This window comes from Impatiens glandulifera, chromosome 1, assembly GCF_907164915.1.
Source record: "Impatiens glandulifera chromosome 1, dImpGla2.1, whole genome shotgun sequence".
Classification (NCBI taxonomy): Eukaryota; Viridiplantae; Streptophyta; class Magnoliopsida; order Ericales; family Balsaminaceae; genus Impatiens; species Impatiens glandulifera.
Genome location: NC_061862.1, coordinates 42,213,817 through 42,232,509, shown reverse-complemented (window position 1 = coordinate 42,232,509; position 18,693 = coordinate 42,213,817). Strand labels below are relative to the sequence as shown.

At 22.7% G+C, this 18,693-nt stretch overlaps 1 protein-coding gene across 1 annotated transcript; it reads left to right on the top strand.

The window, feature by feature from the left end:
• Positions 1–268: 268 nt before the first annotated feature.
• LOC124922533 (F-box protein At2g02240-like) lies at positions 269–1,279 on the top strand. The gene is made up of 3 exons (XM_047463265.1): positions 269–572; positions 649–767; positions 847–1,279. The coding sequence occupies exons 1-3, from the start codon at positions 309–311 to the stop codon at positions 1,277–1,279; spliced, it is 816 nt and encodes a 271-aa protein (XP_047319221.1). The 5' UTR covers positions 269–308.
• The last annotated feature ends 17,414 nt before the right edge of the window (positions 1,280–18,693 follow it).

Sequence of the window (18,693 nt, the reverse complement as noted above, 5' to 3'; positions counted from 1 at the left end):
GGTTAAGTGGTTAACTCACAATTCGACTCAAATATCCATTTACTCTCACATATATATCCAAATTAGTCACAGTAGTTAAAACACTTTAAAAATTAAGCATTATTATAATTATAATTATAATTATATATATATATATATATATTAAATAAATAAAATGAACTAGTCAATTAATATGATTAAAAATATAATTTTATTTTTGAAAAAATCAATATAAACCAAAAGGGTGATCTCCCCTATCTGTATGATCTCTTTGTTCAGGTCCATTTGAAAGAAGAAATTGTAGTGTTGTCTTGTGAGAGAAGATAGGAATGGATTTGTTAAACAAACTGCCAGAAAATTGCATAGCGAAAGTGATCTCCCTTACGAGTCCCGAAGATGCCTGCAGGATTTCTGTAATGGGGTCCATCTTCAGATCGGCGGCCGATTCCGACTCTGTTTGGGAGGCGTTTATGCCGTCTGGTTACAGGGACATAATCGCTCGAGCTGCTGCTCCTCCAACGTCCTTCTCCTCCACCAGGGACCTGTTTTTCCACCTTGCCGATAAACCTCTTATAATCGACCACGGAACTAAGGTACCTACTAATAATTAATAATGGGCTCTCAATTGTTTTGGGTATAATTTGATTTTTCAAATAAATATATATATAGAGCTTTTCATTGGAAAAACGAACTGGGCGGAAGTGTTACATGTTGGCTAGTAGAGACCTCAGCATTACATGGAGTAATTCTCCCATGTACTGGAGATTTAGATCTCTACCCGAATCCAGGTTTCATTTCCAACTGTATATAATATTTATCTATTTATCCATGTGATCTTCATATCCATTAAATCGCTATGAACTACAGATTCCCTGAGGTTGCGGAGCTGATCGACGTCTGTTGGCTTGAAATTAATGGAAAGCTAAGTACGGAGGTTCTGTCTCGAAACACTTTGTATGGGGTTTACCTGGTATTTAAGCTGACATCTGAAGCACGTGGTATGGATTATAATGAATCGGTGGAAGTTTCTTGCGGGATAATCGGAGGTGCATCCAAAACACAAACTGTCTTTCTCGACCAAAGCCATAGGAGAGATAGGAGGAGTAGGAAAAGAAGTAGAGCAGGGAAAGTGCCAAAGGTGAGAAGAGATGGGTGGTTGGAGATAAAGATGGGAGAGTATTTCAGTCTGGATGGAGATGGAGATGACTATGCTGATTTGGTGATGAGTTTGAAGGAGGTGAAAACACTCAACTGGAAGAGAGGCCTTATTGTGGAGGGCATTGAGGTCCGTCCAGAATAGATCAGCCAGTCACATCAGAGCTACTAATTTTATTTTGACTTGGAAGATTAAAATAAGTAAATTTTAGTTATTCTAAATTCCAATAATATATATATATATATATATATATATATATATATATATATATATATATATATATATATATATATATATATATATATATATATATATATATATATATATATAACAACTACCAAATCACAATCATTTTAATTTAAAAAAAATTAAAAAATTAATATTTTAAATTATTTTATTAATAAGTTAAATTAACCTTTATAAAATAATTTATTAAATAATGGTTTATAATATGTAAATTAATTAAGAATATGTTGGATGATTCATATAATTAATTAGAATGTTGATATATAAACAAATTATTTACATTAACATATTTAAAATAATTAAAATTTATTTTAAGTTTAAAATTTTATATTATACAATTGCATCTCCTCACCTGTTACAAAAAAAAAGTTTATATTCATATTTAAATTTTAAATTTTAAAATATTATTTCATTTAATATTTTAATAAATTATAAATCAATATTTTTATATTAATTAATATCTCATCAACAAAATAGAACAAAATAAAATTACACAATTATTATTAAATTTAAATTTATTTTATTATTTATTTTTATTAATAATTTTTTATTAATTAACTTTTTAATTATTTTATAATTTTTTAGGTTTGTAGTTATATAAATAATTTAAAATTATAATTATATATTACTAATATATATGTAAAATATATAATTTTAAAAATTATAGATTACTTTATAATTTTTAAAAATGTATATTAATATATGTAAAATTATATATAATTAAAAAATATTTATAGCTTATATTATTTTATAAATTTCAAATATATATAGATAGACCTTTATATTTAAATTTATATTTTATTTAAATAATATATCATGTTACATATTATATTATATTTAAATATATAATTTAAAATAAATTGTATATAAATTATATAATAATTTTTTTTATTAATTTATAATTTAGCATTACTTTTTTTAATATTAATAATTCTAAATTAATAAATAATAAATATTTTTGAAATCATTTATATAATATAATGTAATCTAATAAATAATAAAATTAATAATTAAGGTTACTTTTTAAGTTTTATTTTATTTATGTTTATTTTTATTTAAATAACTTTGAATGGGTAAAACTTTATTTATAAAAAATGGTTAAATAATGATATATATTAATTTAAATTAATCATCATTTAAATCATTCAAATAAAATTTTTCATTTTTGAATGTAAAATATAATTTTTTTTGTAACGCTTAATTTTGGGTTAATTAATTAATAATTAATCACAATTCAAACACAAATAAAATAAAATAATTATTATTAAAATTGAAATTTATTTTATTATAGTTTTTTATTAATAAAAATTTAAATTACTTTTTGTAACTATTTACTTATTTTCTTATTATTTAGAGTTTTAGTTATATAAATAATTTAAAATTATAATTATGAAATATATATAAATTATATAATTTTAAAAATCATTTATTAATTTATAATTTACAAAATTTAACATATTTTAAAAATTATATTAATATATATAGAAATTTTATAATTAAATTTATATATATATATATATATATATATATATATATATATATATATATATATATATATATATATATATATATATATATATATATATATATATATATATATATATATATATAATATACTTGTCTATATTAGTTTATATTATATTTAAATAATATATTATTTTAAAAAAATTATTTACATATTTAATTTATAATAAATTTTGTATAAATTATATAATTCTTAAAAATATATATATTAATTTAAAATTTAAAAAAAAAAATATATATATATATATAATATTAATAATTCTACCATTATAAAATTTTAAATAGTTCTATCTATATATATTACAATAAATAATAAAATTAATTAAAAAATAAATTATTAATAAAATAAATTATTAATAAAATAAATTAAAAAATAATAAAATGGATTAAAATATAATGTCTGACTTTCCTTAGTTTTTATTTGATTTAGATGTAAACTGTTTATTTATAGAATAATTTGTTTATAAAAAATTGTAAAATAATAATATATATATAAATTTTAATTTTTTATTTAATTACATATAAAAAGTATTTATAAAAAAAACAAATAATATTATCAATTTTAATTTTTATCCTTTAATAAAAAGAACATAAACCGTTAATATTAATAATTAAATTGATATTTTATTTCATTTGTTTTTTAGATTTTAAAAATAAAAATGAATAAATATATTTATATTTTATTTATAATAAATATTTTATTTTATTTCAAATATCAAAATATTTTAATATACATTAATATTATTATTCATTTATAAATTAATAAAGATTTTATTTGTGCATTTGTTTTTTATTCTCTTATTTTATTAATAGCTTCTACAATTCATATAAAATAAAATAAAAATAAAAATAATTATCATTAAATTTAAATTTTATTTTATTAATAAAATTTTTAGTTAATTTATTATTATTTTTGTTTTTAGTTATATAAATAATTTAAAATTATAATATTATATATATTATTAATATATAGAGAGATCTATTCTAACTTAATTTATATTTTATTCAAATAATATATTATGTTACACATTTTATTAAATTTAAAATAAATTGTATATAAATTATATAATAATTTTTTTTATTAATTTATAATTTAGCATTACAATATATATATATATATATATATTCTTTTTTTAATATTAATAATTCTAAATTAATAAATAATAAATATTTTTGAAATCATTTATATAATATAATGTAATCTAATAAATAATAAAATTAATAATTAAGGTTACTTTTTAAGTTTTATTTTATTTATGTTTATTTTTATTTAAACAACTTTGAATTTGAATGGGTAAAACTTTATTTATAAAAAATGGTTAAATAATGATATATATTAATTTAAATTAATCATCGTTTAAATCATTCAAAAAAAAATTTTCATTTTTTAATGTAAAATATAATTTTTTTTTGTAACGCTTAATTTCGAGTTAATTAATTAATAATTAATCACAATTCAAAAATAAATAAAATAAAATAATTATTATTAAAATTAAAATTTATTTTATTATAGTTTTTTATTAATAAAAATTTAAATTACTTTTTATATATTAACTCTTTACTTATTTTCTTATTATTTAGAGTTTTAGTTATATAAATAATTTAAAATTATAATTATAAAAAATATATAAATTATATAATTTTAAAAATCATTTATTAATTTATAATTTACAAAATCTAACATATTTTAAAAATATTATTAATATATATGGAAATTTTATAATTAAAAAAATATTTATATATATATATATAATATATATATATATATATAATATATACTTGTCTATATTAGTTTATATTATATTTAAATAATATATTATTTTAAAAATATTATTTACATATTTAATTTAAAATAAATTTTGTATAAATTATATAATTCTTAAAAAAAAAATATATTAATTTAGAATTTAAAATATATATATATATAATATTAATAATTCTACCATTATAAAAGTTTAAATAGTTCTATCTATATATATTTCAATAAATAATAAAATTAATTAAAAAATTAATTATTAATAAAATAAATTAAAAAATAATAAAATGGATTAAAATATAATGTCTCACTTTCCTTAGTTTTTATTTGATTTAGATGTAAACTGTTTATTTATCAAATACTTTGTTTATAAAAAATTGTAAAATAATAATATATATAAATTTGAATTTTTTTTTTAATTACATATAAAAAGTATTTATAAAAAAACAATTAATCTTATCAATTTTAATTTTTATCCTTTAATAAAAATTTAATAAAAAGGAAATAAGCCGTTAATATTAATAATTAAATTGATATTTTATTTCATTTGTTTTTTAGATTTTAAAAATAAAAATGAATAAAATATATTTATATTTTATTTATAATAAATATTTTATTTTATTTCAAATATCAAAATATTATAATATACATTAATATTATTATTCATTTATAAATTAATAAAGATTTTATTTGTGCATATGTTTTTTTATTCTCTTACTTTATTAATAGCTTCCACAAATCAAATAGAATAAAAATAAAAATAATTATCATTAAATTTAAGTTTTGTTTTATTAATTAACTTTTTAGTTATTTTATTATTATTTTTGTTTTTAGTTATATAAATAATTTAAAATTATAATATTATATATATTATTAATATATATAGAGAGAGCTATTCTAACTTAATTTATATTTTATTCAAATAATGTATTATGTTACACATTTTATTAAATTTAAAATAGATTGTGTATAAATTATATAATTTAAATTATTTTTTATTAATTTATAATGTAGACATTATATAATATTATATATTTATTTTTATAATTTGTTTTTGTAATTCTTAACCTTTTTCATTTTAGTTTCTATTTGTTTTATATATTTTTTAAAATTAATTTTTTATTTAATTATATATATAATAATTTATATACCTAGTATTATTTTTAGAATAAAGTCTTTATAAATAAAATCTTAATTTGTTAGTTTAGAAATTAAGAAAGGAATGTGTTTGATTAGATGCTTCCATCTTATAAGTTAAGTTGTTTAGGGGGTTTCATATTCTCTTATATTACCATTTCTTTGTTTACTATGGTACAAATTATTAGAGTAATCTCTAATAGAAAAATAACATATTTACAGCTAACCATGTCAGTACTATACAATAATAAGTTAGGAGTTTTTCTCCCCAAAAAAGAATAAGTTAGGAGGCTAAGCCCGAAATAGATTTTATGCAAAAATATGACATTTAAACTTTCAAATGACAAATAGCACCCAAATTGATTTTATCCACTTAAATTGAAAATATCCAATATATTGAAATTTCAAATGAAAAATATAACACATTTTCTGTCAAAAGATATTATTAAACAAAGTTTAATGTGTGGGTAGAAACTACAATATACTAAGCTTGATAAATTTCACAACTTTTGTCAAAAGATTGTAGGACATATTAATTAAACACTAAAAAAAAAAAGAATAATAACTTATTTTTGCAATCGAAATGGACTTAATGTAATTTATTTTACCATTGGCAAGTAATTTAAAACCAAAATATTATAACTTATTTACCAACATAAATGATACAAATCTAAAATATTGATTTTTTAGTGAAATGGATGTAAAATAGTAAGTAATTTTAAAATTTTGTTCTAGTGAAATTTCATTTTTAAAATTTATATAAATAAACCATAACAACAACAAAAGAAATATAAAAATCAATAAAAATAAGGTATAGCAAACTATAATGAATTTTTCTTAAATCTTATAATTTTTTATTTTGTTTGTAATAATAATTTTTTTTCTAAATAACTAAATAGGTTGTAACTGTATAATATTTTTTTTATAAATTAAATACAACATGTATTACATTATAGCAAATTAGATTGAAATTGCAATCTATTTCGCAACTTGACACACTAGTATAATAGAAAAAAATTAAAATAAAGTGACTACTTTAGTTGTATATTTGCGTTGTAAACGTTTATTTCAAATTTGTTTGTATATATTTTCACCATTTCTTTAAAGTGCAACTTTATTAAAAACCCGTATTGATATTCATTAGGTTTTATTACATTCTCGAACATATTTTCTCCACGTGTATGAAATCAATGTTATGTCGAATAAGGAGTCGTTCCTGATATGGTAACTCTCTAAAAAATGCTCTTCGTCCACTTATGGGAATTCCCGTAGCCTCTTGAATATATCTAGGATATTCAGTTGCATACTCGAATTGTGAAAGTGCATCCTATATATTGACTCTATTAAGTAGTGTCTGTTTAGGCGTTGAGACGGTAATAATTTTAAGAAAATTTAATATATCTAATTTATACGGATGATCAATTGAAAAAAACTGCCTGCGAGAATCAAAATAACATAGCTTTGTCTCATACTTCAGACAAAATGATTTTGAATTCTTCATATAAATAGGGCAACCATTAATTTCATGAGTACTCTAACCAGATAACATACGATAAACTGGAAAATCATTGATCCATAACAACATTGTCCTTGTATTAAAAGTATCACCTCTCGATACATTGTAGGTACGCACACCTTCACTCCACAACATCTTTCAACTCTGCAACAAGTGTTTAAAGATAGACATCTATATTTTTCTAACGACTTTTTAGACACGGGACAATAAGTGAAATAAATATATGTGTGTCTTCGTGCACATTCTTAGTGGAAGATTGTAGGTGTGTTAAAATGACATGTCAGCATGAGCAGAGTCGGCCCCGAGTTTTGGGCTGTCCCAGCCTCTGGTAGAAAAAAGATCGATATTTTTGTTGTTGCTCTAGGTCTAATTTAAAAAATTGGTTTTTTATGAGATTGAACCCATGACCAAATAAAAGTTTTACAATATTTTATCTTCAACCACTAAACTACTAACCCTTTATGTTTAAAATTAAAAGCCTGGAGTTGATTAATTTCCCGAGCGAATTGAATGAAATCAAAGAAGCATCACTACTCAAAGCCAAGGGAAATAGATTTGCAACAAGCGTGTTCAAGTGCGGCTTTGGAGCAGTGGTGTATAACATTTGGCAAGAACGGAATGCAATGGTATATGGCAGAACCCGCATGAGCGTTGACGAGTTATGAAAAGATATTGTATCAGATTGCAGCGCCCTCGCGAGAACGTGGAGAGAAATTCCAAGCACGGAGCAGAACTGGAATCTGCAAGAACTGGAGTTTATCGTTTTTTAAACTCACTAGAATTGAAAGCATTGTAAACAGATAATTCATTTACGTTTTTAGCTTTTGTTCAGAATGTTACAACTTCAAAATCATTTTAGGCCTGTCTAAAATGATCTCTTAAACTCATGATTTTTTTCCCGTTTTTAGGAATTTTTAATGAAATGATGCAAAGTTATTTTTCCCAAAAAAATTACAACAAATTTAATAAAATATCTTCTTATTTTTAATCAATGGGTTGGGATGCCCTAGGAGCGGTCCTGAGCATGAATAAATCATACTAAATTGACCGAATGGAGCGAACCCATATGAACACAAACTCAAGCGTACATTGCACACTTCCTTTGAAAAACTTAGATACGCTTGATCAAATGTTTTCTACACATTGTCAAAATGGATGACACGTTATTCCGTGCATGTTAGGTTCACAACATGTGAGAAACCATCACATGTGAGGCATATAATCTTTGTAATCATGGGACCAACATAAGGTAAAATAGTTGTTTTTTTGGTTTACGTTGTTGATATATTCTATTATATTATGGATCACTACAAAATTTGCATGATTCTAATTAATGTTATCCCTCCCTCCAAAATAACATGCACCCTTATTTACATGCATCAATTCTCATTATAGATAATCCCAAGTCGTCAATCAACTTCTTCATGTCGTAAAAACTTTCCAGTAAGACAATCAACTTCTTCATGTGGTAAAAACTTTCTAGTGAGACAATATCGTTAGGTAACAACGATTGGATGTAGTTGATACCTTAAGACCAATTGTTACCTGACTTTATCTTAAAAATTCTAATTGAAAAGCTCTAAGGAAATTTTTTTCCTTCTCTTAGACAATATTTTTTTATAAGTCAAAAATATTTGTTTTTTAATTTTGAAGGAAAAATTAGGTGCCTACTTTTAATTCATAAACTGTTTATTTTTAAATCAATTTTCCAATTTAATTTATGATTCTCTAAGAGAGTTTTAATTTATTTGAAATTATTTATTTTCTTTTAGTAAACCGCAAGGATTTTAAACCTAGTACACAAATAAATAAATATCTATATTTATATATAATATTTAATTCTAAATTATTATTATTATTTAATTAATATATATTTATTTAGAATTTTAATTTTATTAAAAAATTATAAATAAATTTTTAATAACTATAGAAATATTCTATTTATTTCAAGCCAACTAAAACAATGTTAAATAAAATCATTTTATAATATATAATTAACATTTTAATTTAATTATTATTTTATTATTATAAAATATAAGCTAATAATATATATTGAAATTATAGATTTTTTATATAAATAAATCTATTTCTAATACATTTTATTTATAATAATTATTTAAATATTTATTAAATAAGAACCTATTAAGTAAATAATAATAATAATTTAGAATTAAAAATATTTCTATATATATTTAAATTTTAATTGATAAATACTTTTATTTTAAATTATTATTAATTTTAAAAATTACAGTTTACAAATTTATAGACACTCAAATTTTACTCCACGGTTTAATTAAAATTATCCCAAACCAATAAATAATTTTTTTAAAAATTCATATACTAACTTATTACATGAGATAAAAAATAAAAATATATTTTGGAAGGTTGGTTTTAATGAAAGAACCAACATGTTATTCTTAAAAACCGGATTATCAAACTCCTAATACATGCTAAGAAGGGAGAAATCACAATAGTAAAGAAAAATCTCAGCAAATAACAATTCAACTCAATATTCATTATCTTCGGGACTGAAATTTACTGAAGAAAACAGAATATGAGGAGATATATATATGGTCAGTTGATGCAATGAAAGAGCCGATGAAGGCTCCCAAAATTAAGACCTACACTATCTGGAGTAATTCAACATGGAAAGTCAACGAGGTTTGGAAGTAAAGTAGAAAAAAAATCTAAAGACCATGCCTACAAAGAAAAAGTCTATTTAGGAGATATCCAAACAAAGGTAGAGGTACTCAACTCTCCTTTTGAATTCAAACTCTCTTCTAAAATAGAGGAGAAATGTATTGAAGATTGAGAGTTTGTGATGGTTGGAAACTTTATTGGGAAAAATAGAGTATCATTCTCAACTACCAAAGAGGCTATAATTAAATAAAGGAGAGAAAAGAGGTTTGAAAAAGTTTATGAAAATATACACGATATCTACTTCCTGCAGTTCAAAAAGGACTCAAATCTGAAAGAAATCTTGGAGAAAGGGCATACTTACATATGATCAAATTGCATGAAACTGGAAAAGTGGTCAGAATAGATGAATCTATAAATCAGACCAAAAGAAATTGCCCAGATTTGGTTCAAGCTCTAGAACATTCCAGCCCACATGTACAATGCTGAAGCAATTAGTCATTTCGCACGTACAATTGGGAAACCATTATATATGGACCCAATAACTGAAGAAGGAGAGCACTTATCCTTTGCTAGAATTAGCATTGAAGTGCATCATACGAGTGTTCTGCCAATGAAAATGGAAGTAATTGATAGAAAAGGAAATCACAATTTCATGAAGATCTCTTATGAATGGAAACCAAAAAGAAGTGCTTTCTATAACACTTTCGAGCACAATAAATGTGATAAAGCTAAAGAAATAGATCAAAAAGCCAGGAAACAGAAAAGAAAAAGAAGGAAACAAAGGAGGCTAAACTCAAATATCAAACATTTGTAGAAGAAAATAAGAAAGATTCTAGGAAAAAGGAAAGCAGCGAAGGAAAGAAAGTAAAGGGAATCAAGGTGAAGAGGAAAATAAATTTTTTATGTAATGCAAAGGATTAAGATGAAAATGGAAGATGAACCTCAAGTTGTTGTTGAGGAAACTCAAGAAAAAGATACACATAATTTTAAGGCTGAAACAGAGAATTCTAAAACCGATAAAGAAGATTCCAAAATCAATGTGGAGTCTGAAACTGAAGTTGGAAAAAAGGAAGACAAGAATACATAAGTTCAAGTTAAAGATAACAAAGATAAAAACCCTGAAATTGTCATATTCTTTCTATCAAATCAGAACGAGATCGTATAAAAGAGAGAATTCAAAATAAGAAACAACAGTATTTATCATCCTCATCAATACAATCTCCTTTCATCGTTAAAGTAAGAGGAAGAAGTATGGGCTCAATAAAAATAGATGGTATGCAAAAATCCCAAGTTATGATGATTATGTTTGAATGTAGTTTTTTCTGTTTGTAATATCTATTTTTTATAAAATGTATGAATGCTATCAATCAGTTTTTTAGAGTATTTTGATTGTTATTTTTAATCATAAATAGGGTTTGTCTAGATTTGATTTCTGACCTTCCCACTTTTGGATTTTAATAAATGGTTTTAACCGTTTTTCAAAAAAAAAAGTTCTGAACTAAATAAATATGTTCATGTAAAAATAACTAACACATTTATGTAAAAACATTTATACATTCATGTAAAAGCATTTTGTCTTCATTTAAGTCTGCAAAAGAATAAAAAAAAAGCGTTACCCGGTGAAGCAAGCTTCACCTGGATATTTACGGCACTCAAATGATTGAAATAAGCACTACCTGGTGAAGTTTGCTTCACTCAATATTTACAGTGCTGATAGAAGTGAAGCAAACTTCATTAGGTATTTACATTTGTAAGATATTTAAATTAATTTATTTTAATTATTTTATATGATTATATATTAAATATATATATATAACAACATGTTCAAATTTTTAGTAATATATTTAAATGAGTTTGTAAAACAAAATATTTAAAAATTTATTTGTAAGATATTTAAAAAAATTATTTAAATTATTTTATATTTTATATAATTATATATTAAATATATATAAATATTCATGTAAAACCACTAACACATTTATGTAAAAACATTTATATGCTCATGTAAAAGTATTTATGACTTCATGTAAGTCTGTAAAAAATAAAAATAAAATTAAAACAAGCGTTATCCGGTGAAACAAGCTTCACTTAAGTATTTACAACGCTCAAATGAGTGAAACAAGCACTACCTGGTGAAACTTGTTTCACTCAATATTTGCAAGCTGATAGAAGTGAAGCAAACTTCACTAGGTATTTACATTTGTAAGATATTTAAATGAATTTATTTTAATTATTTTATATAATTATATATTAAAGATAAATGTAAAACAACATTATCAAAAATTTTTGTAATATATTTAAATAAAATTGTAAAACAAAATATTTTAAAATTTATTTGTAAGATATTTAAAAAAGAATATTTAAATTATTTTATATTTTATATAATTATATATAAAGTATATATATAAATGTTTATGTAAAACCACTAACACATTTATGTATAAACATTTTTACATTCATGTAAAAACATTTATGCCTTTATGTAAGTATGCAAAAAAATAAAAATAAATAAAACAAGCGCTACCAAGTGAAACTTGCTTCACTTAATATTTGCAGCGCTAATAGAAGTGAAACAAACTTCACTAGGTATTTACATTAGTAAAATATTTAAATGAATTTACTTTAATTATTTTATATGATTATATATATAATATATATATATATATATATATATATATATATAAAACAATATGTTTAAATTTTTTGTAATATATTTAAATAAATTTGTAAAACAAAACATTTTAAAATTTATTTGTAAGATATTTAAAAAAAATATTTAAATTATTTTATATTTTATATAATTATATATTAAATATATATAAATATCCATGTAAAATCACTAACACATTTACGTAAAAACATTTATATGTTCATGTAAAAGAATTTATGTCTTCATGTAATTCTGTAAAAGAATAAAAATAAATAAAACAAACATTACCCGGTGAAGCAAACTTCACCTGAGTATTTACAACGCTCAAATGAGTAAAACAAGCACTACCTGGTAAAGCTTGTTTCACTCAATATTTGTAGCGCTGATAGAAGTGAAGCAAACTTCACTAGGTATTTACATTTGTAAGATATTTAAATGAATTTATTTTAATTATTTTATATTAAAAATATATATAAAACAACATGTTAAAAATTTTTGTAATATAGTTAAATAAATTTGTAAAACAAAATATTTTAAAATTTATTTGTAAAATATTTTAAAAAAAATATTTAAATTATTTTATATTTTATATAACTATATATTAAGTATATATAAATGTTTATGTAAAATCACTAACACGTTTATGTAAAAACATTTATACGTTTATGTAAAAATATTTATATCTTCATATAAATCTGCAAAAGAATAAAAAAAATAAAACAAGCGCTGCTAGGTGAGCTTCACTTGGGTATTTACAGAGCTTAAATGAGTGAAACAAACATTATCTGGTGAAGAATGTTTCACTCAATATTTACAGAACGCTGATAGAAGTGAATCAAACTTCATTAGGTATTTACATTTGTAAAATATTTAAATGAATTACTTTAATTATTTTATATGATTATATATTAAATATATATATATATATAAAACAATATGTTCAAAAATTTTTGTAATATATTTAAATGAATTTGTAAAACAAAATATTTTAAAAATTATTTGTAAGATATTTAAATAATTTAAATAATTTTTTTAAATATCTTACAAATAAATTTTAATATATTTTGTTTTACAAATTAATTTAAATATATTACAAAAATTTTTGAACATATTGTTTTATATATATATATATATATATATATATATATATATATATATATATATATATATATATATATATATATATATATATATATATATATATATATATATATTTAATATATAATTATATAAAATAAAGTAAATTTATCTAAATAATTTACAAATGTAATTAACTAATGAAGTTTGCTTCACTTTTATCAGAGCAACAAATATTGAATGAAGCTTGATTCACCGGGTAACGCTTGTTTTATTTATTTTTATTCTTTTGCAGACTTACATGAAGGTATAAATGCTTTACATGAATGTGTAATTGTTTTTACATAAATGTGTTAGTGATTTTACATGAACATTTATATATATTTAATATATAATTATATAAAATTTAAAATAATTTAAATAATTTTTTTAAATATCTTACAAATAAATTTTTAAATATTTTGTTTTACAAATTCATTTAAATATATTACAAAAAAAATGAATGTTTTGTTTTACAAATTCATTTAAATATATTTACAAAATAATTTAAATATCTTTCAAAAATAATTAAAAATATGTTGTTATATGTATATATTTAATATAAAATTATATAATTATATAAATTTTTAAATAAATTTTCAAAATATATTTTAATACATTACAAACAAATTTATGCATATTGAATATATAAATATATACATTATAAAATAATTTGTACAAATTCATTTGAATATATCACAATTATAAAATATAATTATAATCATTCATAAAAATTAATTTAAATATCTCAAATCACATAATTTATGATTATTATTTTAAACAGATCTTCAAATAAAATTATATTAATTCATAATTATTATTTTATATATATCAGAAATAAAATTATATGAATTATTATTTAATTATTTAAATACATCACAAATAAATTTATAAACATATTTGTAAGATATTTAAATAAATTTATTTTAATTATTTTATATAATTATATATATATATATATATAAAATAACATGTTAAAAAAATTCTGTAATATATTTAAATGAATTTTTAAAATAAAATATTTTAAAATTTATTTGTAATATATTTTAAAAAAATTATTTAAATTATTTTATATTTTATATAATTATATATTAAATATATAAAAATGTTTATGTAAAACCACTAATACATGTAAAAAATATTACAGCGCGCTAATAGGAGTGAAGCAAACTTCACTAGGTATTTACAATTGTAAGATATTTAAATAAATTTACTTTAATTATTTTATATTTTATCATGTTCAAAAATTTATGTTATATATAATTATATAGACGATAAAATAATTAATATGTTTATTCTTTATTTATTATTTTGTAGATTTATATGAAAATATAAATGATTTTTAAATATTGAATAAATGATTTTACATGAATTAATAAGTGAATTTACATGAGTGAAGTGAAGTAAGGTTCACTAAAGAACACTTCCTAATGTGCCTTCCTTTGCAATGTGATTCTCAAACATAATTTTACATGAATGAAGTTGACCCATAATTATATTCGGGTTTCAAGTTTTTTTCTTTATTTCAACCCAAAATATAATTTAATAATATAATAATAATAAATATAATTTAATAATGTAATAATAATGTTGTATTATGATTGGTCAAAAATAAAATAAAAAGTATTCAGTAACAAAAAAAGATCTAGCAGAATATCCGATCTGCGAAAATTAGCAATTAGACCTTTTCTTTTTGTGAGTCAATGATGACAACTACATAGCACTAAGTTTACCTATCAACTTAAATATAATATTTAATTTTCTTACATACAAAAAAATAAACATAAGACATATAACTGTGATTAAATGTATATCATAACATATACCTATAAGGCTATAAACTCTTAAAAATATAAATTTAGACAAAAATATTAATATATTTGATGCTAAAACAAACTATTATTACTATTTTTTGTAATTTGTCAAACAACCCTAATTAGCAACCTAATATATATGCTCTCATTTCCCAATATTTTTTAGTATAGAATTAAATTACTAAATTATTAGATTATGTGTAATTGTTAATTTAAAAAAATATTGTTTTTATATATTGTGCCGATTAATATGTTTGAAAATGTAAAACATTATATTGTTATATTTTCTAATTTTGAATTGAAAATGTAAAACAATTTCTTTAATCCATTTTTTTTTAGAAGTTTGCATAATAAATAGTTAACTCCTATCCAAAAACATATATATAATTTGTTATAAATTATTCAAAAAAATATAAAACAGATTCAAGAACTAACCAAAATCATGCTCACATAGCATAAATAAAAATCACATTCAATCATCCCCTCTCATGCCCTCTCATGGTCTAGCGATAATAAGATATGGATATTAACCCTAAGTTCTTGGTTCGAGCCCGTCAGACAGCAAATTCTGCGTTTAATTAAATGATTAAGTGTGTGTGCGGGCTAAATAATTAATCCGTTGTCCCATTTTTTTTTTCAAATTACATACTTAATCCGTTGTCACATTTTTGGCAATAAAAGACGATTACTAACCCTAAGTTTCCGGGGGTTCGAGGTCATGCGACAAATTCTATGTCTGATTAAATGGTTAAGTGAATTTGCAGGTTACTTAATTAATCTTTTTTCCCTTTTTTTATCAAAAAAAAATAATCACATTCAATCAAAAATATAAAGTAGTTATATCTCAAAATCACGTTTGATACGAAAGGTTAAAACTTCAAGAGGCAGGAGATTCTGCGTTTTCTCACTCCTTTAGGAAATGTATAGTTATATTATTAATTGTTTTTAATTATATAATACAGCTAATGTTATATAATTGTTAACATAATATTAAAAAAAATGATTCTATTCAATAAATAAAGAATTTATTAGAAATAAGAGTTGAATAATTAAACAGCTGTCAAAATGAATTATTAAACCTACTTTGAAAAATGAATTTATATCTCTTAATAATTGATGTGTAAGTTAATTTATTTTTAAAAGAAAGTTAAATATATAAAATTAACTGGCCAGTCCATTAATATGATTAAAAATAGAAATTAATTATTTTTTGTCAATATAAACCAAAAGTGTGATCTCCCGTATATCTCTATGATCTCTCTCTTTAATTAATTACTATTTGCTTTCCTCCTATAACTTGTGCATTTGAAATATTGAAGAAACAATAGAGAGAGAGGAATGGATTTGTTCAACAAACTGACAGAAAATTGCATAACGAAAGTGATCTCCCTTACGAGTCCCCAAGATGCCTGCAGAATTTCTGTAATGGGGTCCATCTTCAGATCGGCGGCAGATTCCGACTCTGTTTGTTCATTATCATTTTCTGCTTTTTTTTTTTCATCGGTGGTTTTTGTATGTTAGTGTAATGTTAAGTGTTTCTGTTCAGTATATATTTTTTGCCAGTAGGGTTTCTGTTCAGTATATTTTTGTTGCCATTAGGGTTTCGCTAGGTACTTTCCGATTCGGTAAGTACCTAGCGATTCGCTAAATACCTAGTTGTGGTCGATCATTTTCTGGTTTTTTGTTTATGGATTTTGGTCTTTGCATGTTAAGTTTAAGTGTTTGTTTCAGATTTTTTGTTTAGGGTTTTTGCATGTTAAGGGTTTCTAATTAGTTTCGTATTGTTTCCGATTCGGTAATGCTGTCTTATGTTCAGTTAACGGTGTCGCCCGGTACCTCTCGATTCGCTAAGTGCCTCCCGAATCGCTAGGTACCTCCCGATTCGCTAAGTTCTAACGTTGTATGTGTTTGTTCTAACATTTTTGATGATGTTGTTTCCTTTTGTAGATGGAAGAAACAACTGTTACTGAGTTTCCCGGTCGGATTTCGTGGAAAAGTGCCCTCACCCTGAAGAAGATTGTGAATAAGTTCGAGGAAATGGATCTTCTGGAGAGTGTGTACAATACCCAGTTCAGATCATTATTCACAGCCCCCCTCTTGCAGTTCTCAGGAAGTATTGTACATCAAATGTTGTTGAGGAGGTTAAGCTCAAACTCCAAGGAGATAACTTTCATGGTGAATGGGCAAAAACTTGTATTTGGTATGAAGGAGTATGCGTTGGTTACCGGCCTATGTTTCGGCTTTTATCCTGAGTTGGACCAAGAAAAATTGCGCTGTTGTCCACCTCTCTCGGTTAAATACTTTAAAGGGAGCATGAGTGTGAAAATGTGCGACTTCGAGAAGGCTTTTTTCAAATGCAAAGACAAGGAAGATGCATTCAAGATGGGGCTGGTATGCCTGATTTGCCAGTACCTATTCACATTTGACCTAAAAAGAGTTATATTTCCAAAAATACTCAACATGGTGGAAGACAAGGACACTTTCCTCCAATATCCATGGGGGAAGGTCACCTTTAGAGCCACCCTCAAGGGTTTAAACAAGAACATGAAACATCTCTGTACCTCATTTTTTGACAAGAAGGAGAAGGCTGAACAACCTTATGCTCCTTTTGCATATAACATCTATGGGTTCGCATTGGCACTTCAAGTGTGGACGTATGAGGTCATCGAAAACTTTATCCCTAAATTCGCCAGAAGGAATCAGATTAATGACCCTCTACGCCCAAGGTTGTTACTCTATCATTCCAACAGGAAAAACACATCGATGGAGGTAAAGACTGCCCTAGAGACCACGGATGTGACTGAGATGGAAGAGTCCTCCATGGAGAAGAGGTTATACAGTGGTGATGTATTTGAGCAAATCGACGAGACAGCTGATGATTTTTTTGAGGGATTTACTGATGAGAAGGTAATAAAAGATGATTTTGATGAAGATGATGAAAGTGAAGATGAAGAAGTTACTCCGATTCCCCCCAAACCTGCCACGAGGAAGAGAAAGGCTGATGCTACTCTTAAAGAAGCAGCCAACTTGAAGAAGAAGCTTGCTTATGAATCGATTCCGGCCCGCATTCTTACTCCCCCATCCGCGACCTCAAGTCCTCGGGCTGACACACCTTCTCCTCGAGCTCCAACACCTACTGATGGATGTGATTTTAATGAG